General features: G+C 45.0%; 2 protein-coding genes across 2 annotated transcripts in view; one reads left to right on the forward strand and one right to left on the reverse strand.

The window, feature by feature from the left end:
- Window positions 1–3,427: 3,427 nt before the first annotated feature.
- Window positions 3,428–23,955, reverse strand: DDX42 (DEAD (Asp-Glu-Ala-Asp) box helicase 42). Its single transcript, XM_014956496.1, has 18 exons — window positions 23,898–23,955; window positions 21,207–21,443; window positions 19,745–19,895; window positions 19,076–19,137; window positions 18,001–18,037; window positions 16,446–16,595; window positions 16,085–16,189; window positions 15,299–15,418; window positions 13,473–13,649; window positions 12,844–12,972; window positions 12,232–12,331; window positions 11,834–11,881; window positions 11,199–11,296; window positions 10,133–10,409; window positions 9,085–9,311; window positions 7,513–7,623; window positions 6,638–6,739; window positions 3,428–5,471 (listed from the first exon to the last, which is right to left on the reverse strand). The coding sequence occupies exons 2-18, from the start codon at window positions 21,425–21,427 to the stop codon at window positions 4,761–4,763; spliced, it is 2,826 nt and encodes a 941-aa protein (XP_014811982.1). The 5' UTR covers window positions 21,428–21,443; window positions 23,898–23,955; the 3' UTR covers window positions 3,428–4,760.
- Window positions 23,956–24,245: 290 nt separating this feature from the next.
- The window catches only part of CCDC47 (coiled-coil domain containing 47), a 12,459-nt gene continuing 12,395 nt past the window's right edge, over window positions 24,246–24,309 (forward strand). The window contains exon 1 of the mRNA XM_014956558.1: window positions 24,246–24,298. The gene's annotated coding sequence lies outside the window, so the exon portion shown is untranslated. The remainder of the gene's footprint in view (window positions 24,299–24,309) is intronic.

A 24,309-nucleotide genomic window follows, 5' to 3' on the forward strand; every position in this document is an offset into this window, starting at 1 on the left:
GAAAAAAAAAAAAAAAAAAAAAATAGAAATCACTAGGAGTGAAAAGGGAAAGGGAAGAGAAGGGGAAGGGGAAGAAAAATGGAAGGGGAAAAAAAATGGAAGGGGAAAAAAAATGGAAGGGGGAAAAAAATGGAAGGGGGAAAAAAATGGAAGGGGAAAAGAAGGGGAAGGGGAAGAGAAGAGGAAGAAAAATGGAAGGGGAAGAGAAGGGAAAGAGAAATGGAAGGGGAAGAGAAGGGGAAGAAGAATGGAAGGGGAAAGGGAAGAAAAATGGAAGGGGAAAGGGAAGGGGAAGAAAAATGGAAGGGGAAAAGAAGGGGAAAGGGAAGGGGAAGAAAAATGGAAGGGGAAAAGAAGGGGAAGGGGAAGAGAAGGGGAAGAAAAATGGAAGGGGAAGAGAAGGGAAAGAGAAATGGAAGGGGAAGAAGAATGGAAGGGGAAAGGGAAGAAGAATGGAAGGGGAAGAAGAATGGAAGGGGAAAGGGAAGGGGAAGAAAAATGGAAGGGGAAAGGGAAGGGGAAGAAAAAGGAGGAAGAGAGAAGGAAAGGAAGCCTGTTTTGCTTTCTCGGGGCACCAGCAGCCATCTCCGCTCACTCCCTCAGGTGCAGGCTGAGATCAAGAAAGCCCATTTTCGGAGAAGCCTGGCGCTGGACTTCAAGCAGAAGGCTCGTGCCACCGGGGCGGCGGGGAGCTGCTGCTACGGGGGGCTGGGGTCCCAGGCCACCACCAGCTTCAGCACGAGCCTGGCGGGGCGAGGGACGGGCAGCACCCAGCAGCGGGGGCTGCTGCTCCCCCCCCGGGCCAGCCTGCCTGGCTACATCCCCAGCTCCTTCGCCTCCGATCCCTTCTTGCCCTGCCCGAGCCAGGAGATGAGCCAGAAAGTCTGTGGGGAAAACCTAGTGGACTTAACAGACCTGAATCAGCGTCACCCCAGCCTGAACAAAGAGCTGGAGACAATGCTATGAAGTGAAGAGTGTCTCACACATCTGGACATCCAGCTGTGCCTGGAAAGATGTTGATCCTCATGATTTGGGCTGCCTGGAGAGCTGAGGCAGAGGACAGCAGCTGGAATGCCACAGATCCCTCTCTCTCACAGCCAGGCTGCAAAGGGACCCCATGCTCTCGCTCCTTCTTGTACCTAAAACTGAGCAGCCAGTTCAAAACCTCATCTCCTTCCACCCACCAGTGATGCCTGTGCATGCAAAGCTTGAATCATCACCCGGAAACAATCCTCCAGGCTCAGTCTTACCCTGGAAGGTGACTGTGCAAAGTCTGTATGAAGCTGATTCCACGAGCCCACAGTCCTGCTCCCCTGTTTAGCACCAATTCCTGCATCGTACAGCCCGGGGCTGGCAGTGGAGAGTGTCCACAGGGCTACTCTGCTGCTCCTCCTGCCCTTCCTTGTGTCCTGCTGCAGCTCCACAGATAGCCCAACACGCAACACTTGGCCACAAACCAGGAGCACAAGTCACTGGGCTATGATGGGTGCAGGGGGGAAGCCGAGTTCGATGGCCTGGGAAGGATGTGGACAAATGCCTTGGTCCCCAAGGCTTTACAGCGTGGCTGTCCCTAAGCACTCAGGCTGTATGCCCTGTAATCATTTTTCAGGCTAAAATGTGAATAAAGAGACAGTCTGTACGGTTCCCTTCTGTCCCCAAACTCTGTTACAGCCTCAGTGGTGGCCGACTGGTTGCTGTGGGGCAGCAGAGGGTGTAAAAGGCTGGAAACACAGCCAGGGTCTGCTCTCATGAGGCAGCCCCCAAATTCCCCCTGCCCTCTCTGCTACCCTGTGTGCTGCCTGGGGAAGCTCATCACCCTGATGGGAAAAGCCATTCCCCAGGAGCCTGCCATTCCCAGCCCAGACAATTCAGCCAGATGACAGGGGAGGGGAGAACCACAGCGTTGTTGGGAGAGGGGTTACATATGCCAGTTAAAATCAAAACAGCTTGTTGGGGGTTGGATGGAGAATTTTTTTTTCCTACCTGCTCTAACGAGACAGAGCCCCTCAAGGCAGCAATTTCATGATAAACACTGACAGTGAACACGTAAATAATCCTGTGTGTTCACAGATCTCCCAGCGAAAAGCTACGGCACAAAGTGAGTCACCAGGATTAGAAAGCACTGGAGGGAAGAAAACCAGGAGGAGGGATGGGCTCCAGGATTTATGTTCTTTAAATGGTGCAGAGTGAGGCACATCCGTGTGGAAGAGGCAGAGCTGGGTGCTGGCAGGGACCAGAGGCAGAGGGGGTGACCGATGTGCAGGAGCAGAATCCCAGGGACACACTTTCCAAACAAGTTTTCCAAACGCTTTCCTGAGCTTCCCATAACCGATTTGCTCGGCTGCAAGCTGTGCCCTGGTCTCTCCAGAAGCAGCACAACCCACCCACTTTTTCCAAACAAGTTTTCCAAACACTTTCCTGAGCTTCCCATAACCGATTTGCTCGGCTGCAAGCTGTGCCCTGGTCTCTCCAGAAGCAGCACAACCCACTGTTGCAAGGAGGGAGCTTCTCTCTGAGGGGAGCTGGCAGGGTGCTCACACTGCTACCTTGTTCTGCGGAGGAGGAATCAACCCTCTGCTGGATCTAACACAGACCCGTGACCTGACATTTATAGCTCTCGGTCAGGGATCAATATTTACCCGCTCAAGTCTCCAGAGGCCCCTGGCAGCTGAGGGAGGGGTGAGGAATTTCAATAATCCCATCCAACAGCAGAGGGATGCATTAAAAAGAAGGGGAGAAACCCAAGCGTAAGCCACACGCACGCAGGGCCAGGTCCCAGGGGCTGTGAGCTGAGATCCAGCAAGGGAGGGAGCAGATGGTGGCTTCAGAACACCCAGCTATTTTTCAGTTTGTTTTGAAACTTAAATCTCTAATTGCACGGAGTGATCAACCTGAAGTGTGATAAGGAAAAGGGAATGCAACGGCTTCTAAACCCCTGCCACACCTGCCCTGAAACATATTTAATACTAAATACGTGGAGCTCAAACCAGAACCACGAGGTTTCTGCCTTGACCACAATGAGAGAATGCAACTGGAAGCTATTTTTTAAAAACACCCCCACAGATTAGAGCTAGTTAGTGAGGGGGCCCACATAATCAAGCTGGTGTCTTAACTGAAACCAGTAGACACACAACTCACACCACCAGGCTGTTGCTGAGTTCTCTTTCCAGGTCAACCATGAAAGGCTGGGCTGAGCAGCATGTGCTGGGCTGTACCCTTCCAGCTCCTAAAATGGGAGAAAAACCTATTCCCTGGGAGGCTTTGAAGCTAAAACAGGGTTTACAAACCAGTTTAGGGTGAAAGACACTGAGGAAAACCACAGGAAGACTTTTATCTACTCCGACCCACAACTTCTGGTGAAAGAAAGGGACCCAGTCCAATCTCCAGCCAAAGGAAGAGGTGGGGAATAAAAAGCACGTACCAAATATTTTTGTCCCAGTAATAAAACATTTACTAGAGCAAGCAGAAAGTAAATGCACAGCTGATAAAGAAAACATCACAATGTCACAAAAACCTGACAGTTTCTGATACTTCTTTCAGTAGAAACAAGACAGAGGTGGGTGCTGACATGTTTCAACAAAAGAGTTCTTCCTTACCTTTATGGCGCAAAAGAAAAAGTATGTTAAAAAAAAATAATGGGTAATACACACGACGAGTTAAAAATGGGTCAAGCAAGATTTTACAGTTTTAACTACATGTGGCCAATCTGGGGCGATATTTGAGCTGTTCCACTTCATTTCAGGTTCTCCCTAAAGGCTTCAGAGCAGCAGGTCCCTGAATTTCTGAATGAAGCCTCTTCATCTGCCCACGCTTCGGGGGAGCACCAGCCTTCGGCTGTTGTGGGCTGTCTACACGGTTTTTCCCTTTTTTGTTTTTAATTTGAAGAAAGCACTCAGCCCTCTCATAACAGAGGGTGCATAGGCACAGCAGAGAGACAAGTTGCTATGCAGGCTTCTGCCAGAACAAAGGGGTTTAGGAAAGAAGAGGTTCTGTAAAAGCAAAAAAAAATATACCTGGGCAATGGGATTGGGAGTGATTTACTGACCACAAACAAGCCAGGGAGTCCATCCTACACTAGGTGTGAATTTGGGGTTAGCTGGGCTGGAGAAGGATGCCTTGAAGAGCTTCTTGAAAATAAAAAAGGAAAGAAAAATCAACTTGCTTCATCCCACCTTCAGCAACGCAAATTGATACATTCCTAGTTGATGGGGAGAGACGGAAAGGGCAACCTGGAGGCCAAATTATTTGGGGCAAAGAGAGTATGTAGAAAGAAGAGATTGGGGAAGAACTCACCATACTGAACAAATTGCTGAAAGATTAATGTTTAACAGGTGGGTTCCTGAGCATCTCTAGATGGACTGTTTTTTTAAATGTGAATGCTGGTTAAGAAAAAGACTACTTTATACTTCTATGGACAACAGTTTCTTAACGTTCCAAGGACGTGAAACAGCTTCTTTCTTGTCAAGAAGATCTGTTCAAATCCAGCGGAGAGTCACTTTGAGCACTGAATGTTTAAAAGCAGAACCCAGGGAGCTTTATCAAAATGATTTCTCTTCGACTAAGCGTTGTGTGTACACATCATTAGGCTGAATCTGTCCGCAGATGTACCGGCCCAGACTCCTACAGGGTAGTTTGCATGGTTTCCTTTCTCCTCCCCCAGCTGCTCAACAACCAGTTACCAAAAACCCCCAAGAAATCCTCTGGAAAAAAAAACAAGACAACACTACCTGCAGAGATTCCAGGCTGCGAAACACCAGCTTTTAACTGTCCCACCTGCTCTTCTTACGTTTTGGGGGCTCTGGGACAGCAAAACCATCTGTCTTGTTGTCTCGGCTGTTGGCATCCTTCCTGTTCTCCCCGTTCCTGTTCTCGTTGTTCCTCCCTTCGGTGCTGTTCCTGTTGTCACCGTTATTGCGGTTGCCGCCGCCCGCCTCGGCGAAGTGCCGGCTCTCCCCGTGGCGGTGGCCGTCGCCGTGGCGGCCCTCGGCGTGGCGGTAAGCGTCACTGTGGCGACCTCCCCCCTCTCCGTGGCGTTGCACGTCGTTGTAGCGACCTCCCCCTTCTCCTCGGCGCGGGACCTCGTTGTGACGACCGGTCCGGTTCTCGTTGTAGCGTTCTCTGACCATGCCACCACCACCACCACCACCACCACCAGCAGGAACACCGGTGCCACCACCACCACCGCCGATGCCTTCTCGATTGTTGGCGCTGGTGTTGTTGAAACCCTGTGCTCCGACGCTGGGAAAAGTGGGAACGCTGCTCAAATTCCCCGTGCTGGTGAAACCCGGAACGCCCTTCGCCGCCGCGGCGGCTGCCACGGGGCCGTCGGGGTTGGCAGCGTTTTGCTGCGCTGAGCTCGTCGGCACCGAGTTCAAGCTCCCGGCGCTGGTCCAGCCACTGGCACCAGCAGCAGAGCTACCAGTCTTTTGATTATTTAAGCTTGCAGCAACAAAGTGGCTCTTATACTGGGACTGCCAGAAAGAGAGAGAAGGAAAAAAAGAACAAAGTTTGTTGTGTGGGTGTCTATTTTTGTCAGTTAGGTTGATGGTTGGACAAGATGATCTTTAAGGTCCCTTCCAACCTAGAAGATTCTGTGATTCTGTGAAGAGTAATGATTGCCTCTACACCACAACCACAAAACAGGCAGTCATCACAAACTGTCCCAATTCTGGGGAGCCAATCCTGGAGTGATGACATTCCTGCTGTGCTTAGGGACACGGGATTAGTAACAGGCATCTGCCACCAGATCACAGGAACAAGGGATGATTGCCTCTACACCACAACCACAAAACAGGCAGTCATCACAAACTGTCCCAATTCTGGGGAGCCAATCCTGGAGTGATGACATTCCTGCTGTGCTTAGGGACACGGGATTAGTAACAGGCATCTGCCACCAGATCACAGGAACAAGGGAACTCCTATATATTGGGGTGTTAATTTTTACACTGAAGAGAAAGGGTGTCTCTGTTCCCTCTTTCTTTTGGTTGCAATTAAACTACTGCTGCCAAGCAACCTGAATAGGATCAAGCCTAGGAGCAGGAAAGGGAAAGAAGGGAAAGAGAGCAAAGAGGCAGCAGAAAACAAAGTAAGTTTGGCAAATTAACGTTGGGCAACCAGGTTCTGTCCAGCCTTGGAGAGCACACTCCAAGTGGATGAGACACGGCCACAACTACCAAACTCAACTCCCCTCCAGTCGACAGATGTTCTGCATTTTCAGGGGAGAAAAAATAAAACTTGTGTCTCAAATCATCAGTAGTAAATTTTTTCCGTGTTATGTCCTTTCCTCTTGAGTTGGAACTGGGAGTACAAATCATAGAATCATAGAATTGCCCAGGCCAGAAGGGACCTCCAAAGGCCATCTAGTCCGACCTCCCCGCAGTCAGCAGGGACACCCCCAACTAGACCAGGTTGCCCAGGGCCTCATCGAGCCTCACCTTGAATATCTCCAGGGAAGGGGCCTCAACCACCTCCCTGGGCAACCTGGTCCAGTGCTCCACCACCCTCACAGTGAAGAACCCTCTCCTCATCTCCAGTCTAAATCTGTTCCCCTCCAGCTTGAAGCCATTGCCCCTCGTCCTGTCACTGCAGGCCTTTCTAAACAGGTTCTCCCCAGCCTTCCTGTAGGCTCCCAACCAACCTGAAAAGCTGCTTTCATTGCTGTGAGCCTGTCCCCCATTGCCCCAGTGGATGGCTTGTAGGCCTCGTAGTTACTCATCACACTGTTGTTGTTTCCACGGTCCTGCGCAAAAAAGACAAAGGACAACTGGAGAGATTTATCCAACTCAGACACTTTCAATTCAACCATTCTCCAAATCTATCGTGACCCTGCACTCGGGAAGTACCATCTACTACGGAGGAGAAACTTGTGGAGAGCAGCTGAGCAGCAGAACAGTCTGTGCCATGACCTTGAGGACGAACAGGAAAGTGAAGATGCATTAATTCTTAGTGACTCATGAGTCGACAGTGGGAGCATTTCCCAGCTCCTTACGGAACAAGCAAAAGCAAAATGCAATCAAATGGAGATTTTCAGAGAGGTCACAGCCAAGACAAAGTGTGAACAAGGCTTCAGCTGTGACTTTTTGAAAGATGCTGAACACGATGTGTTTTCAGGATGTTTACAGCCCTGTCCCCACATACACTGGCGATGAGCTGTTTTCCTACCTTGGTGAGCATTCCCAATGCTGCAAGATTTTTTGCTGCCAAGAATCAGCCTGGAAATGGCCTCTCGAGTAATTTATTAGCATGTATTTTGCATTGACAGTCTATTTTGGGAAGAATCTCCAAATCTTCTGGATCACTCTGGCCCTAAAGAAGGCAGCTCTTGACGAGAGGATAACAGCACAGGAGAGTTTCACCTCAGCTACTTCTAACTGCAGGATTCTGAGCCATGAAAACCTTTGAAAGCAGAGGCTATACTCCAGAGTAAGAAGATTTTTTAAATTAAAGAGTAGTCAATACTAAGTTTAAAAGTTCCAAGAATCTGTAAACAACTTCTCCACCATCTCTACTTACAGAATTTTCTGATCCCAGACCAGGACGTTCACGGTAGCCTAAGCCACCACCACCAATATTCAGCTTCTTGCCTTTTCCTCCTTTGAAACGTGATTTCCGGAACCACGGATTCTGTGCAAAAGAAGGACAAATGCTTCTCAACACAGGGAATAAGAAATAAAGCTCAGAAAAGAAGGATTTTGAGCATTTCAAAAGAAAAAGAAAAAGATACTGTTTCCTATTCAACAACAAGGCTGCTGCAAGGGGATGGGGTGTGACAGACAGCGCTTTGAAATTAAACTGCAGGCAGTTCTGTCTTGTGGGTCTGAAGATTTGTGTTACAAATACATTTATGAAAACCAATTTTTTGTCCCAAACTTTCATCCATGCTGAAGTTTGGGGGGGTTTGCATTCTAATAAAGCCAGGAATAAATGCAATCTCTAATGCCATTCACTTGGGAGCTCTGCACTTGCCCATACTTGGGCTTTTATTGATTTAGCCCCCTGTCCAGCAAAGGAGAAATGACATTCCGTCAGCAAAACCTCCTGCACAAGCCGTGGCCAGGAAAGGGCAGTCCAACCAGACCTCCTCCTCTTACCAGCTTTTCAAATAATGCTTGGCTGCACCCCTTTTTATGCCCTGTAGTTTCTTAAAACCTGAAGAAGCCAGTAAACCAAGCCATTTAGCTTTTATACTGTCCTCTCCAAGGCAGGTTCTGTCAGCAAAACCTCCTGCAACAAGCCGTGGCCAGGAAAGGGCAGTCCAACCAGACCTCCTCCTCTTACCAGCTTTTCAAATAATGCTTGGCTGCACCCCTTTTTATACCCTGTAGTTTCTTAAAACCTGAAGAAGCCAGTAAACCAAGCCATTTAGCTTTTATACTGTCCTCTCCAAGGCAGCCAGTGGATCTCTGCCTCACAAATTCTGTCCCTTCTGGAAATTCTGCCTCCATACTTCAGAAAAAATAGTTACTTCTGGCAGATAGTGCCCAAGCTTCGTTTGGCAACGAAGCCACAACCACGCGAATCCACCTCTGCATTTGGGAATTACCAAAAAGCCTTCTCTCTCTTGCAGAACTTAAAGAGCTGATGAGTTCAGAGGCACAAGTACGATTGCTTCAGCCACCCATCATACCTATATATAGCCAGCCTGCCAGACAGCACTGCCAGGCAGGTGTAATGATCAAGCAACAACCATTTCACAGACTGAATGTCCCTGTAATTATTCTCTAGTTTAGCTTTCAACCAAGCTGCATTTCCCAGGTGCCTGCCACAAATGCATACGGAAAATCTGATGGTAATGAGATACCGGAGCTGGATTGCTCTGCTGGCATCAGCCAATTACAGCTCCTAATTTTCTAGGCAGTGCCTGACCCCAAAATAGATTACATACTGCATTCCAAAATCTTCATGTCTTCATGGATTCTTTCACAAGCCATTAAAACCACTAGAAAGCCTATTTAAAACCAGTATAGGCTGCCAAAAAGTCACTGTGAGCACATGATGGAACCAGAAATGGGTCCCTGAGCTCCTCGTTTTGTGCTAACGATGGAAGGAACCTTCCTCTACTCAAGGAGTTTTGCTTGTTCGTACCTGCATTGCTAGATCCAAGAGCTCTTTGGAAACATGTTGATTAGCTCCTTCCAGGTTCCTGACAAGATCACCAGCAAAGTTACTGTCCTTGGGAGTCAGCAGAGTGTAGGCAACCCCCTTCTCCCCGGCTCTGCCAGTCCGACCGATTCTATGGGTGTGCGTGTCGATATCCCGAGCCACGTCGTAATTGATGACAGTCTTAATTGAAGGAATATCTAACCCACGGGCTGTAATAAACAACACAGAGGTGAGTGTGATTATCCTGAATGACCTCAAAGCAACCCCATTCATACCAGCATAACCATGCTGCTCCAGCACATAAAAGGAGGTTCCCACAGGAACACACCCCAGTTAAGACACTAAAATGTGTTGTTATCTTAAATGTAGCACTATCTTCCCCAAGAGTAGTATAAGTTAAACCGATCCCCAAGTTCCCAGGATTGGAGATTGAAGAGGTCTCTTTAAACAATTGTTATTCCAAGGAAGAGAGAGGGCTTTATGAAAGGACACTGAAATTCACTCTTTGCTCAGCTGAACATCTGGGTACAAAAGCTGTTCTAGAGAGGGCTTCAAGCACGTCCATTTCCTTTTCATTTAAGCAAGGATAATGTGTCAGCTGATTGATGAACAGCAACTACTTCCTTAAGAAAGAGCTTATTTTCTTTCTGTATATTAAAAAAATATTGGTCAGGCTGTAATTTAAACACCATTGAAAGACTTTAAGACTAAAACCCCTTGCGAACACTGTCTACTTCTGAAAAACCATCTGGAACAGTGCTCAGCAGGTGTAGATGTGTAGATGCCAACCCTGTTGCCTTCCCCTGACGTGTGTTAACCTTTCTGCTGATACCCACAACCGCGAACACTGTCAACTTCTGAAAAAACATCTGGAACAGCTCTCAGGAGGTGTAGATGCCAACCCTATTGCCTTCCCCTGATGTGTGTTAACCTTTCTGCTGATACCCACAACTTGGACGAGCTGCTGTTTCTTAGCACATCACATACCTGCCACGTCATACAAGCTGCCATTTCTTAGCACATCACATACCTGCCACGTCAGTAGCCACCAGTATTGGGATGCCCTTTTTCTTAAATTCTGAAATGACTTTATTCCTCTCACTCTGGTCCATGTCACCGTGAAGCAGCCCCAGGTTATGATCTTCCTGCTTCAGGTTGTTGGCCAACTCTTCCGCGTTCGCCTTCTTGGTGACAAAGAGGAGAACACTCCCAGAAGATGTGAACTCCACGAGGCGCCGAGTCAGCCAGTTCCATTTGCTGGGGCCAGAGGGGAAGATCTCCACAATTTGAGTAACATCTTCGTTTGCCTAAGGGGAGAAAGAAGACAAGAAAGAAGTGACAGTTTGGCAAACAAACACAGACGGCAGAATAAAACCAGGAATTTAAACTAGAGGTGAAAATAACAAGTGGAGAAGCAGGAGACCAAAATTCTCCTTTAAAAGAGGTTTCAGCTCTTGAATAACTAGCGACCACTTCATTTTCACCGTGCAGAAAGGGCAGGGGTTCAATGAGTTACTCTCTGCTGAACCTGACAGAGCCAAAGCTCAGTCTTTGCCATGAAAATTGGTTCAAAGAAGAATGTTCTGAAGGCAGCTTGTGAAACTTCTCAATATTTTTCATACATTATAAGCAAAGTTTCTTCACGGCAAGTGTAATCTGCCCACTTCATTGATGTATTACCAAATCCCCAGGCTGCTGATGGTTCAGCTGCTGCTGTCAAGCAAGTAGAGAATCAACATTCCCACGTAAACCAGCTGAAAGACATTAGTTTGTTTCAAATCCTTCATCGCAAAAGCTGTGATTTATTTAGAGTTTGAAACAAAACAAAACGATACATGCATTGATTCAAATAAATGATAATAATAGAATCAATCACTGCATTAATGTTGTTTCCCTGCTTGATGAAATCTGCCATCACTCTAAGAATATTTGTTGGCAGAAAGAAAGCTCAATAAAATAAAAAAAAAAGCCCAAACCATACTACTTTTTGGTAAGCACAAAGTATTTACGCTTACATGAGGACTACAGCAGTTTAACATAAATTTCAAACAGAAACAGAAAGGTTTGTTTATTTCTCTCAGGAGCATTGTAATTACCTCGCCAATGTCTCCCTGCACAACTCGAATGGGGTCGATGAGAATATCTCGGGCCAATTTCTCAATCTTCTTACGGAAGGTGGCACTGAACAAGAGGGCTAAAAGAAAAAACAGTATTTTAACACCTCGAAAAATACATTTTCCTTAACACTGCACAGATGTCGTGAATGAGGCCCTGTACAACTGTAGCAGATGTCAGTGATCTGGAACTACAGTCTGTTCTACCGATTCTAATGAAAATTATCAATCACACTATTAGAATACCACAAAGTGGAAACATATTTCATGGCATCTGAAACTAGATGTGGATAGTAAGTGGGAATTTTCTCTCACGGCAGCTTATAACACAGGATCCCAGACCATACTAATATTAATTCAGCTAATCATCTTTTCCCTGAGTAAAGGCTGTGGAGGGATTGCAGACTGATGAAATACAGATGTTTCACCACACTCAGAAGTGCTCCCCCCACCAGCCCACACTGAGAATTAACACCAGAGGACTCTCATGAATGTCTCATTGTGCGGCTGTGTCAAGAAAGGGAAATCCAATCTCTGCTCCAGGTTCTTTACTGGGAGCCCACCGTGTCCCCTCCTTCACCTCTCGGGAGTTTAGTCTGAACCATGGTTATACTTACTCTGTCTGTCAGGACGGACGTGGCTTGCGATTGATCTGACCTGATATTCTGGAAAGGGGAGGGAAAATGTTCTAATCAATACTCTATGCTCATTATTTAGTGGAATAACTCAAAAAGCAAGTTGGACACCAGAATCAAAGCATTGAGGTGACTTCCCAAAAGTTACTCAGCAACTCTTAGCATAAAAATCAGCGTCTTCGGACTTCGACATCAACAGGACACCATTGGTCTTTCTACACCACCATATATTAGACCTTTAAATATATCTATATTGTCTATAAAATATTTTCTTAGTATATTTATGAGTATATGAAGCTACAGGGGTTATAATCAGCCCTACTAAGCTGGGAACTAGACACCACGGCTTTCCAAAACAGTGCCTTTTGTCCATGACCTACCAAAGCCCATATCAAACATTCGGTCAGCTTCATCAAACACGAGGTAAGTGACTCTCTGAAGGTTCGTCGCTTTCTTTTTCACATGATCAATTAAACGACCCTATTAAAAAAAAACAAACCAAGTTTTTAGAGCATATTTTAAAAATTGTGAATATATGCAACCTCCAAGCACTTAACTGCTTTTTACCCTCACTTACCAGAGATTTGGAACTGAAAATATCTTAAGGCTTCACCAACGAAGTAACTGTCAGCATTCAAGTCACAGAAACAGATTCCTGAAACTCTCATCAACTAAACTGCACAAGCTGAATTTTAGGACTGGGTTTTCAGGGTTAACAGTGCTGAGAGCCTAAAATTGCCTAGTCTTCATTGCAATTAAATTTTAATTGTGAACTGACTCTTTAATCCCATAATATTTATCTTAATCTCTTTCAGTTTCTCTCGGAACACAAACAATCCCAGCATATTTGCTCTCAACATCTGATAAACTGTGAAGAACCTAGATTTCTGTGATCAGCAAATAAATTCTCCATCACCAATGATATTAGAAATCTGACTCGGCTTCAGGTAAGCAACAAAAAAAAATTAAACTGGGTGCATAGAGGTACTTACTGGTGTGCAGACAACTATCTCTGCCCCCTCCTGGAGGGCCTTGGCTTGCTCCCACATGCTTCCTCCTCCGTACACAGCCACCGAGCGCAGATTATACGCCTTCCCAAAGCGCTTACATTCAGAATGGATCTGAAAATTTTAAACAAAGCACGTAACAGTTCACATGAGACACATCTGAGAAAAAACACCTACCTAGGAAATACAGTCCAGCTCCTAAAATCCACTTTTCAGCTAATAACTTCATGAAATTATTCAGAAATCCTCAGAGCTGACTACTTCGATACGTGTGGATAATTTCCAATAATTTATTTGGGAAACCTACTTAGGCATCCAATTTTAATTAACCTGCAGGCTCCATCCTCTTACACATACAACTTGGGGCAATGCCAAGTTGTATTCTTATATTCTTAATATTTAGGAATAATATGGGAGCACTGTAACCCCGCTATTCTTAATATTTAGGAATAATATGGGAGCACTGTGCTAAAATTAACCATTTCAGATTTGTCACGATCCTTTAACAAAAACAAGTGTAAGAGAGTTTCCAGAGGTTCTCTGATACTTTCTGCCCAGATTTTTATCTTCTATAATTACACTGTATGGCACATAGATGTTTACTAGACACCTACCTGCTGGCAAAGCTCTCTGGTGGGGCATACGATGACCGCAATGGGACCATCCCCTGGTTCAAGCTCCTTTTGATCCATGATGTGAATCAACATGGGCCAGATGAAGGCTGCTGTTTTTCCGCTTCCAGTCTTAGCAATCCCAATCATATCTCTGCCACTCAGTGCAACTGGAACACCCTAAAAATAAGGAGATTCTATACCCATATTATGCCTACCATTGCATATTCTTGCGCCAGGTAATACATGAAAACTCAAATAATAAGAGAAAAGTACATTCCAAGGGTCTCATAGCAACATACGTTGAGTCTTACACAGTTTTTATTGCCAAGATGAGAAATGAATTAGTTTAAGGGCAGGAAGCAATTATCATGTTATGACTGTTGGTGTCCTATAAGAAACCAATGCTTGGGCAGCATCTCTTACACAGTTTTTATTGCCAAGATCAGAAATGAATTAGTTTGTTTTAAGGGCGGGAAGCAATTATCGTGTTATGACTGTTGGTGTCCTATAAGAAACCAATGCTTGGGCAGCATACAACACCCCAGGGATATATTTACATGTCCACAAATGCATCTTGACCAGCTGTAAGAACACTACAAACAAATTCTCTGAGCCTATTCTTTCTGTAACCACTCTTGAGTGCTGAAGTCCTCAGCTCATCCCTGTGGTTGCTATAAGGACCTCTCAACCACGGGTGTTTACAAACAGAATGGACTAAGGTCCTAATACGCATCCCTTGGACACAGCACCGTGTCACTTTTTTATACTTCAAGAAAAGCAAGTGGTGTGGTTATAGTCACATTATTGATAACCTTAATTACTTATGGTAATCAATCTACGTATGCAGTAGAATCCCTTTTGCTTGCAGGGCTGTCCAAGGAATGACCACTTAAATGGTCCAGCTCATACGGCATTTATTCTGACTGTCAAAAGAAACTAAAAAATGCCTCGGTTGCATCTCTCTTCTAGTTACAAGCTGTTTAAATGAATAAAGTTGTCAATGTATGGCTCTTTACTCAGCTATTGTCCATACGGCATTTATTCTGACTGTCAAAAGAAACTAAAAAATGCCTCGGTTGCATCTCTCTTCTAGTTACAAGCTGTTTAAATGAATAAAGTTGTCAATGTATGGCTCTTTACTCAGCTATTGCCATGGTTATTTTTAATACAGTTTCTAAAAATATATAAAAAAACCTTTAATACATTTCTATAAGAAAGAGATATCCCCTGAATGTTCTTCACTAAGAGAGAAATGAAGCCAAGCATACAGATTTATTTACAGTGGGCATTTAACAAGACAAAAAAAGTGATTAAACTTCTATTTAAAAAATATCATAGCTATTTTCCTAGAAAAATACAAATATTCTTCTCCATGACAGCTCTCTATAGGAAACTAGAATTGTATACATCCTCATAGGGACTAAGGACCTTTGCATGTGTTCTATCAGTTTTTTAGATGTTAAGAGAAGTAACAACACTCACCTGACACTGTATAGGGGTGGGCTGGGTATACTCTGATTTCCTAATTTGATGCATAAGTTGCTCATCAAACCCAAAATGAGCAAAACTACTGCCAGGCCTTGGAGGAGCAGCACCGGAGACCTTAGAAACAGAAACATGTCTTTGTTCATGAACAGTAAGAGAAAAACAAAGAGCAATCTGTACAAAAATAAGAAAAAAAGTGTCTCTCTACCTCCAGAAATGGCTTTTTATTTTTTTAATAGATGAGGTGCCAATTCCAGATGTGTTGTGTAAACATGGACTAGGGACTTTTGCATGTGTTCTATCAGTTCACTTTAGATATTAAGAGAAGTAACAACACTCACCTGACACTGTATAGGGGTGGGCTGGGTATACTCTGATTTCCTAATTTGATGCATAAGTTGCTCATCAAACCCAAAATGAGCAAAACTACTGCCAGGCCTTGGAGGAGCAGCACCGGAGACCTTAGAAACAGAAACATGTCTTTGTTCATGAACAGTAAGAGAAAAACAAAGAGCAATCTGTACAAAAATAAGAAAAAAAGTGTCTCTCTACCTCCAGAAATGGCTTTTTATTTTTTTAATAGATGAGGTGCCAATTCCAGATGTGTTGTGTAAATAGGACTTCCAGGTATAAAAGTTTAGATTAATTGTCAATCAATATAAGCTACTAAACCTCCTTGTACAATTGGTCTCCTTCCCCAAATAATTCCCTTCTCAGAAAGTCACCACACTAACGTGTCACAAATGGCAAAGAACTATCATATCTACCTCCTTGTACAATCGGTCTCCCCCAGATATTTCCCTTCACAGAAAGTCAGCACACTAACGTGTCACAAATGGCAAAGAACTAATTCTTGCACATAATATTTCCCGTTTCAATTCCTAGTTATTAAGTCCAAGTGCAACCAAGCAACTGGCAACTTTGGGTGTCCACTTTGACGAGTCCAGAGAAGACTTTCAAGAGCTGCTGAAGAAACCTAAGCTTCCTTAAGTCAAAGTCACTGAAGGTATCCAAGTGGCTTGGTATTCAAAAGCCGGAGTTCCCTGTGAAAATCTTCATTAAAACTACTAAGGCAGTCAAAAAAATGGAACTAAGAAGATCCTAGGACAATTTTGTGACCAGCTTACCCGGAGATTTAGCTTGTGACGTAGCTCTATCACTTGCTGTGGGGTGAGACTGGTGATCTCCTCATGCTCATCATAGAAATTTTTCTCAAACGGTGGATATTCGATCTGGAAGGGTAAGCACTCAGTTAGTCTAGGACTCATTCTCTCTCTGTAGTTTTGGAGGGAAAGAGTCCTTTTGAGAAAAAGCTCTTAATTACCTGCAAGGACATTAGTTTAATATGAAGCCATTTGAAGGATCTTTAGCATGATAAGTGGCACAGGACCTGATGCACAGGCACATAAGGGTATTTCAAGCTACTCCTTCACCCCTGCTTTCTAAAATGCCTCAGCCAGAACAGAATGGAATAAACTTCCTTCCTACCTCTGAATGGTCAATAGGTGGCAGAGGATCAATGATTTTTTTGGAGGGTGCAATTGGATTCCCATCACTATCATACTCCAGGTTATCCTCTTCCTCTTCTTGGACCACACCAGCAGTGGGGTTTTCAGCCATGTAGCGAAAATAAGCTTCCTGCAGCAAAACATATCGGTAAAATCACATACAATAGGATGCAAAAACACTATTACACTTGTTTAAATGCTGTACATGCTAGATGGCTGTTTGCTTTCACCAATCATTGAGGAAAAATGAAAATTCACTAGAACTGATTCTTCTAATAAACGCCAACAGTTATGTCCAGAAGAAGGACAGTAAGTACAAAGAAAACAACTAAAGTGTCAGGCCACAAAACGCTTTCAAAAACCAAACTTCTCCTACATGTCTGTTCAACAACTCCTTCTACCAAGACTTGTCAGGCTTTAACAATAGAAAAATTTATTCCACAAGTAAAAATGCTGCAGGTTTTTAAAAAATAAACCAAAGGTACTAAGCTTACAATGTTTACAATTTTTTAAACACACTCTGCTAAAAATAGTTTCTCTACTTCCCCTGACTAGACTCTAAGAAATGAAAATATATCTATTTTTCATGGAGCAAATCAACAGCAAATGGGAAAGAACCTATTTCAGACGAGCCCTTCAACACAAGGCCAAGTCAGAAGTCACTGTCACCGCTGCCACATGCCATCCTTACAGCTCACAGATCTGTGTGTCTCAGAGTCTCACGGGCACACCAAGACATTCTCACGGGGAAAACACCACTCCTGCTTGACTTTCAAGCAGATATTTAAGATCAGTTCTTTAAAGCAAGGTTCAATCACAAATAAATGTATATATTCACCTGGCTTTTTCACTTCCAATTGTCACTCAGTCACATCAATATGCAAACAACACACCTCAACAACAGCTCTCTCCAAGTGTCAGTGCCTTTGCTCAAACTTTAGCCCAGCTACACTCACCGAAGGGGAACCCTTCCACGCTCTACGTTACTGCCCGTAACACAACAGTTATTAATTACAACTTAGTGGTAAGGTACAATCTGAAATGAAGACTTTCCTCTTTATTATTTCTACTACAGTGATGCCTATAATACTGCATTGGAACTGGAGCTCCTCTGAAAATAAAGAGCAAAAAGCCTGATTCTTGCCCTTAAGAGACATGAAATTTCACTGCAAACAGCCTCTCACTGCTGCTCCACGTTACTTGATTCTGTTAATTTCAAATTTGATAAGACCTTCAGATACTGGAAGCTGAAACTGACTGAAACAAATCTTCTTAAACGGAGTAAAAAAAGAATGAAATTATCTCCTAATATTCTTCCTTTTTTTTTTTTTTCTTTAATGAAACACCTAGAAGGGTAGAGACAGCAGGGTGGCCACTAGAGCATCCCGATGAATTGTCCGGATACTGCGCCTGATACTGGAGTTTTGTTTGCACCTAGTAGTTATATATTTAGGGACGGAAGATACAAAAAAAAAAAAAGATAAAAAAAACCACAACAAAACCAAAGAAGATAGAAAGACTGCATACGAACTCACTTGGTCATCTTCCTCTTCAATGTCATCTCGAATACCCCTGGAAAAACAAGCGGAGAAAAAAAACTTCCCTGCAAGTGTTCCACAGACTCGGCTCCACGCTTTCATTTGATTAGTGCTGAGCTCCATATTTCGTGGAAGACACAACACTAATAACTCAGTAACATTTATAATCCCAACCCATGGAGTTCTCATATTTGGTGCCAACCATAACAGCGACCCTGCAAAGACTTCTTTTCACTTCTATAAATGAGACTGAAAGATTAGGACTCCGTCTTCCCAGTAGAAGCCACATCAAAGATCATCCTGGTCTAAGCTCTTGATGCTACAGAAGTCCCATAACTGAAGAGGAATATGAGCCAAGAAGTGCAAATCCAGTTCAGAACTTCCCCCGGTGGTGATTTGGATCCGGTGTTCTGTTTCAGGACCACGTATAATCTGATCAACCCCATGCAATGCAAGTTCTACCAATGTATCTGACATTTATATTAAGAATCAACAGCATAATAATTTTTCTTGCCCAAAACAGACAGATAAGCTGTAAAAACTTTAAACTGTTTTTAAACTCCAAATATAGTATCCCAATTGTCACATGCTACCTAATACATCGGATTTACAGGGAATATCTTAAAACCTAGTTCAAGTTTGGAAGAATCTCCAGGATTACAGGTATGGCAGCACTGAGTTATTTTGCTCACAGAAATGCAATTTTAAATTAAACCATCCTGATCACTGCAAGGATGCGGGAAGAAGAAAAACCACCCAGGCTGATCTGGAAGGTGGCAGCAGTACAATGTGCTGCCCCAATTTGCGTGGCCTAGAAAGGCTTCTTGTGTGAGAGAACTCTCAGAGTTGCTACATTTTACCAGAGGATGCTGCAAGGGATTCTTCCCTCCTGTTATTAAATTTGTATTGCACAGAACTTTACCCCCAGGAGACATCATGCACTAAGTTAATGCTGTTTGCCACGTATATCTTATATTGACTACAGAACAATCATCATCAACAAAAGGCATTGGAATTCTCTTAGCACCATACAAGACACAGGCAGACATGGGAATTATAAAAGAGAACTTACTTAACATTCTTTTTTTCTTTGTCTTTATCTTCAAGTCTCTTCATGTCTCGAGCAGCTTGATCCTAGCAGGTCATAAAATTGTAACGTTAAAAAAACCAAGATGATAAAACAGGGAAGGGAAAATATGTTCCTACGTAACTAGACCATCATGCCAAAGACAGCACTTTTTGGACTAAACTTTCTCTTGTTCCATATCCTGTGATGCTAAATACATTCTATTAATTCCTTTGAAATTTATATACTGTAAGTTCTTGGCAATGCTGCTGAAACAATACGTTCTTCACATTCCTCCTGAAAACACTGTGATAGAATCCAGCTAATAACAGACCTGTAGCTAAGAAACAGCTCTTGATAAATACAAATCATTTCAATTCAGGTGGTGTAAAATGCAGTAAACCTTAATTTCATATTCAGGCACACACAATGCTCTTTGTGCTATTGCCTTAACACGCTCAAACCAGTTAAATAGTTAAGCTACTGTAAATCATACCCACCCTCTCCCCATCTAATCCACTTTGGAGTTAATTAACACAGCGTCCTACAGAAAAACCAAAAGCTAAGTGACATTCTGAATGCAGCTGCCAAAGTCAGGAGTGACGTTTGCTGCTCCTGAGTGGAGAGGAAATACAGCCCCAGAAATTAATAAACATTTCACGAGCCAGGTCTTGCCTCCACTTCAGCCATGAATGCCTCCAGAGGATCATCATCGCTGTCAGAGTCTGCTGATTTGGAATGAAACTGCTGGCGAGTCGGGGAATTCTCCGCGGGAATGTACGGCAATTCCACATTGCTGGAATCTTCCTCTTCATCCTCAAAATACCTGAAAAGAAACAACCAATAGCCCAGTTGGCACATAATCTACAGCCCCCATGCTGTCTTCTGTGGTTTCTGAGTTAAGCTTCCCACACAGAGACAGATAGTAAAAGTCAGTACGTACACAGGAAAAGATGTTGAGATTCATTCATTTATTTACAATTATTCACCTTGTAAGCTAAAAAGTAGTGGGAGGGCAAATAGATGTGATGAAACCAAGTGGCTCTCCCAGGCTGGTGAATATAGGATGATTTTCTGACCTTCTAATCAACACATTTATGCAGCTAACAGAAGGGTTAGTCAAAAAATATGGAGTTTAATGTCTCCCTACACATAAGACACCCAAATTTATCCTGCTTGGCTCTGATTCCGAACACACCACCTCAGGCAAAGTCTTGTTCAGACCACAGCACGAATGAGACTGAGCTGCTGGAGGCTCAGCTGAGATATGTTCTTAGAAAGGGGAAAGCCAGAGGAGGAGAGCTCTCCACGAGCTGCTGTAGTACCTCACAGTCTTCTATAGATATTTAAAGGGAAGGATGGATTATCATTCTCATTTTACAGACGATGGGCTGACACCCAGAGAAAAGGTAAATAATCAGTCCAGGGTGACACCAAAACCTGCTGCAAAGCAAGGATGGGAGTACCTGGGGATGGGCAGCTCAGTTTTTCTTGGTGCTATTGCCATAAAGCTACCAGGGTTCTGTTACACCATAACGCAGTGTTAAAGTATTTATCCTTGAGCAGGCTTTTCTAAATAATTAAAAAATATGGAGTTTAATGTTTCCCTACACAGAAGACACCCAAATTTATCCTGCTTGGCTCTGATTCCGAACACACCACCTCAGGCAAAGTCTTGTTCAGACCACAGCATGAATGAGACTGAGCTGCTGGAGGCTCAGCTGAGGTATGTTCTTAGAAAGGGGAAAGCCAGAGGAGGAGAGCTCTCCACGAGCTGCTGTAGTACCTCACAGTCTTCTAAAGATATTTAAAGGGAAGGATGGATTATCATTCTCATTTTACAGATGATGGGCTGACACCCAGAGAAAAGGTAAACAATCAGTCCAGGGTGACACCAAAACCTGCTGCAAAGCAAGCATGGAAGTACCTGGGGATGGGCAGCTCAGTTTTTCTTGGTACTATTGCCATAAAGCTACCAGGTTCTGTTACACCATAACGCAGTCTAAGGTATTTATCCTTGAGCAGGCTTTTCTAAATAATTAAACCTCATAAATGTCACAGATACTTTCCCTGACCTTGGCAACTTTAAAACACTAAAATCTAGAGCTAGACAAACACAAGAAATAACCATACTTACGCATTCTCTTCATCAAAATTTGCTCGCTTTGACCCAATTTTGTAGAAAGAAGGCAGCTGAGGAGGTCCTGATTTCGCAAACGCAGCAGAAGAACCGGCTGTTCCAAACGCACTGTGAGACTGTTGGGAGAGCTTGGGCTCCTCTTTCTTCCCAGGTGTTATGGCAAATCCACCAAACCCAAAGCCTCTCTTAGTTCCAGGTCCACCTTTATTCCAATTCATGATGTCCTCAATATATCTGTTAAAATCAGAAAAGACAAATTAATGCTCTTTCTGCTTTAGGTAGTTATGTACAATTGTCACAATTTCTCCTGTAAGTGTATTACTTCAGTCATGATAAAGAGCCTTGTGGAAATGGGACTGACTTGAGTTTGACCCAAAAGGGTTTGACCTGTCTTGCAAAAAGGACTGAGCTTTGTTCCTTTTTTTTTTTAAGTATGAAGCATCCACAATTTGAAAAAAAAGAATAAAACAAGAGGTTGTCTTCCAAAATGGATCGTGTCCCTCAATGAGTACTCAAGCTTACTTAAGATGTTGCCCATCTTGTCTGTGTTGCAATCTAAGACAAACAAACCCGAGGCCAGAACTTTGAACATCAGGAGGAACCAGAGATGAAAAGTCAACTCAGTACATAGTTTGCAGGTCCATACAGTCCCATCCTCGAGCGTTTCATGGCTTTGTAAACACACACTACCACAACCCAGACACCTCTAGAAAAGTGGGCCCAAAGCAGCACACTGCTCTGCTGTGAGACAAGGCACACTTCTGCCTAAAAGTCAACTCCCACGAGAAAGCATCTTTAGCTCTATATATGTTCTCCAACCTACATTTTTCAAACCACATTTTAAATGCTCCACATAATGTGCCTGCCCAGAACTCGGTTTTCTAAGTTAGATGAAGAGAAGACTGAACTGATATACTATAATTTGCACTTCCCATTCCAAGTAATTTAATTATTTCACCTGCATGGTCAAGTAAGTCAATTTGAAAAAAAAGAATAAAACAAGAGGTTGTCTTCCAAAATGGATCGTGTCCCTCAATGAGTACTCAAGCTTACTTAAGATGTTGCCCATCTTGTCTGTGTTGCAATCTAAGACAAACAAACCCGAGGCCAGAACTTTGAACATCAGGAGGAACCAGAGATGAAAAGTCAACTCAGTACATAGTTTGCAGGTCCATACAGTCCCATCCTCGAGCGTTTCATGGCTTTGTAAACACACACTACCACAACCCAGACACCTCTAGAAAAGTGGGCCCAAAGCAGCACACTGCTCTGCTGTGAGACAAGGCACACTTCTGCCTAAAAGTCAACTCCCACGAGAAAGCATCTTTAGCTCTATATATGTTCTCCAACCTACATTTTTCAAACCACATTTTAAATGCTCCACATAATGTGCCTGCCCAGAACTCGGTTTTCTAAGTTAGATGAAGAGAAGACTGAACTGATATACTATAATTTGCACTTCCCATTCCAAGTAATTTAATTATTTCACCTGCATGGTCAAGTAAGTCATACCTTTAAGGTAGCCAAAGACAGTATGACACCCACTGCTTTCAAGTGCATTATAATTGGATGGCCCAAAGGCTACTGGTCTTATTAAACAAATCCTCACATTCAGTGAGAATCCTCCAATGAGATCAGAATTTACTGGCAAGAGAAACAACTTCAAAATAACCTGAGAATAAATACTGCTACTGCTCCCTCTGCAAAATATTTGCCAGCTTGGGACTTGCTCAATAAACCTCAAGTCTGGACCAGAGCTCAGGAGGAGACTTTCGGGAAAACTCTGCTGCTCAGATCCCCATGGCAGCAGCTGACTCCGATGTCCTGTTCTCCCTCTTGCACTGACACACCTTGCAGCTTTCACACCTGCAGACGTGTGGCAGGGAAGAGAACAAACTGTACAACAAACGTATGAGAGGTGTAACTTTGTGCTTCTGCTGCTGACAGCACAGCAGGCAGCCTTTTAAGTTATCACATTCGAATTTAAGGGGTATTCCTCGCTGTACTTATCGACCTTTTTTCCCCTCCCGCCGCCCCAGCAAATAAAAAGAATCATTCTTTTATTCTGTCACACAGCTGCAAAATTTGGTCTCTTTGCCTGTGGAGCCCACCAGTGAGTGAACAGGGAGAGGGCTCCTACAGGAGAGCGATGAAACACAGAGTGAGCCCCTGGGCTGAGTGCTGAGCCCTTGCTTCCCAGGGAATGCCGCTCCCGGGGAAGAAACGCGAAGGCAGGGACCCTTTCTACGGATTCCCTGGATCTGAGGGAAAAGCGGGAAGATGTCTAAGCCGCTCCCGTTCTTGGCTGCTGAGGAGAGGAGGGACCCCCCCACCCTTGCCAACCCGCCCGCCGAGATCGCCCTTCCCCGGGCACCACCGGAGACAGGCGGCCCGGCGCCGCGGGGAGCCCCCTGCCCCGAGGCAGGCGCAGCAGAAGGCGGCACAGCTCGCCTTCCCCGCTCTCTCCTAGCCCACCGGAGCAGCAGCGGGGCCCCTCACGGCCCTTCCCGCCCGCGGGGCCCCGGCACGGGGGCGGGCCCTTTGTGCGGGCCAGGCCCAGGCTGCCCGAACCCGCACTAGGCCGCGCTCTCGGCACCTCCCGCCCGCAGGGGCCGCCACCGGCCGGCGGGGGGGGGAAGAGGAGGAGCCGCCGCGCCGCCCCGCCCGGCCCCGTGCCCCCTCACTCACCCCTCGGGCACCGCAGCCTTCGGCCGCCGCCTCCCCGGTTACCGGGGCGGGGGGGGGGGGGAGGGGGGGGGGGGGGGATAAAGAAGGGGGGTGGTTTACCCATCTGTGCCTGCCCCTTTCGTATGTCCTTGATCAGCAGCACTGGAAAAGCAGCTGGCTGTTTGGGGAAGTCTCTGCTGATGTACTGGGGTGCTAGCAGGCGCCCCGTGGTTAGTACAGGGTGCCAGGGAGCTGTGCAAGGTCTGGGACGTGCGTGGGGCAGGCAGGGGGTGCCATACCGGCAGCCGCCGCAGTGCGCATGCTCCCCGCTACGCAAAGCACGTAGGCTGCGCCGTTTGCGGGCGCTGAGCGGAGGGTGAGGGCCGGGCCTTAAGCGGCGGCGGCGGCGGCGTGTGACTCAGGTAACGCCGGC

Source organism: Calidris pugnax, unplaced genomic scaffold, assembly GCF_001431845.1.
Source record: "Calidris pugnax isolate Ruff unplaced genomic scaffold, ASM143184v1 scaffold167, whole genome shotgun sequence".
Classification (NCBI taxonomy): Eukaryota; Metazoa; Chordata; class Aves; order Charadriiformes; family Scolopacidae; genus Calidris; species Calidris pugnax.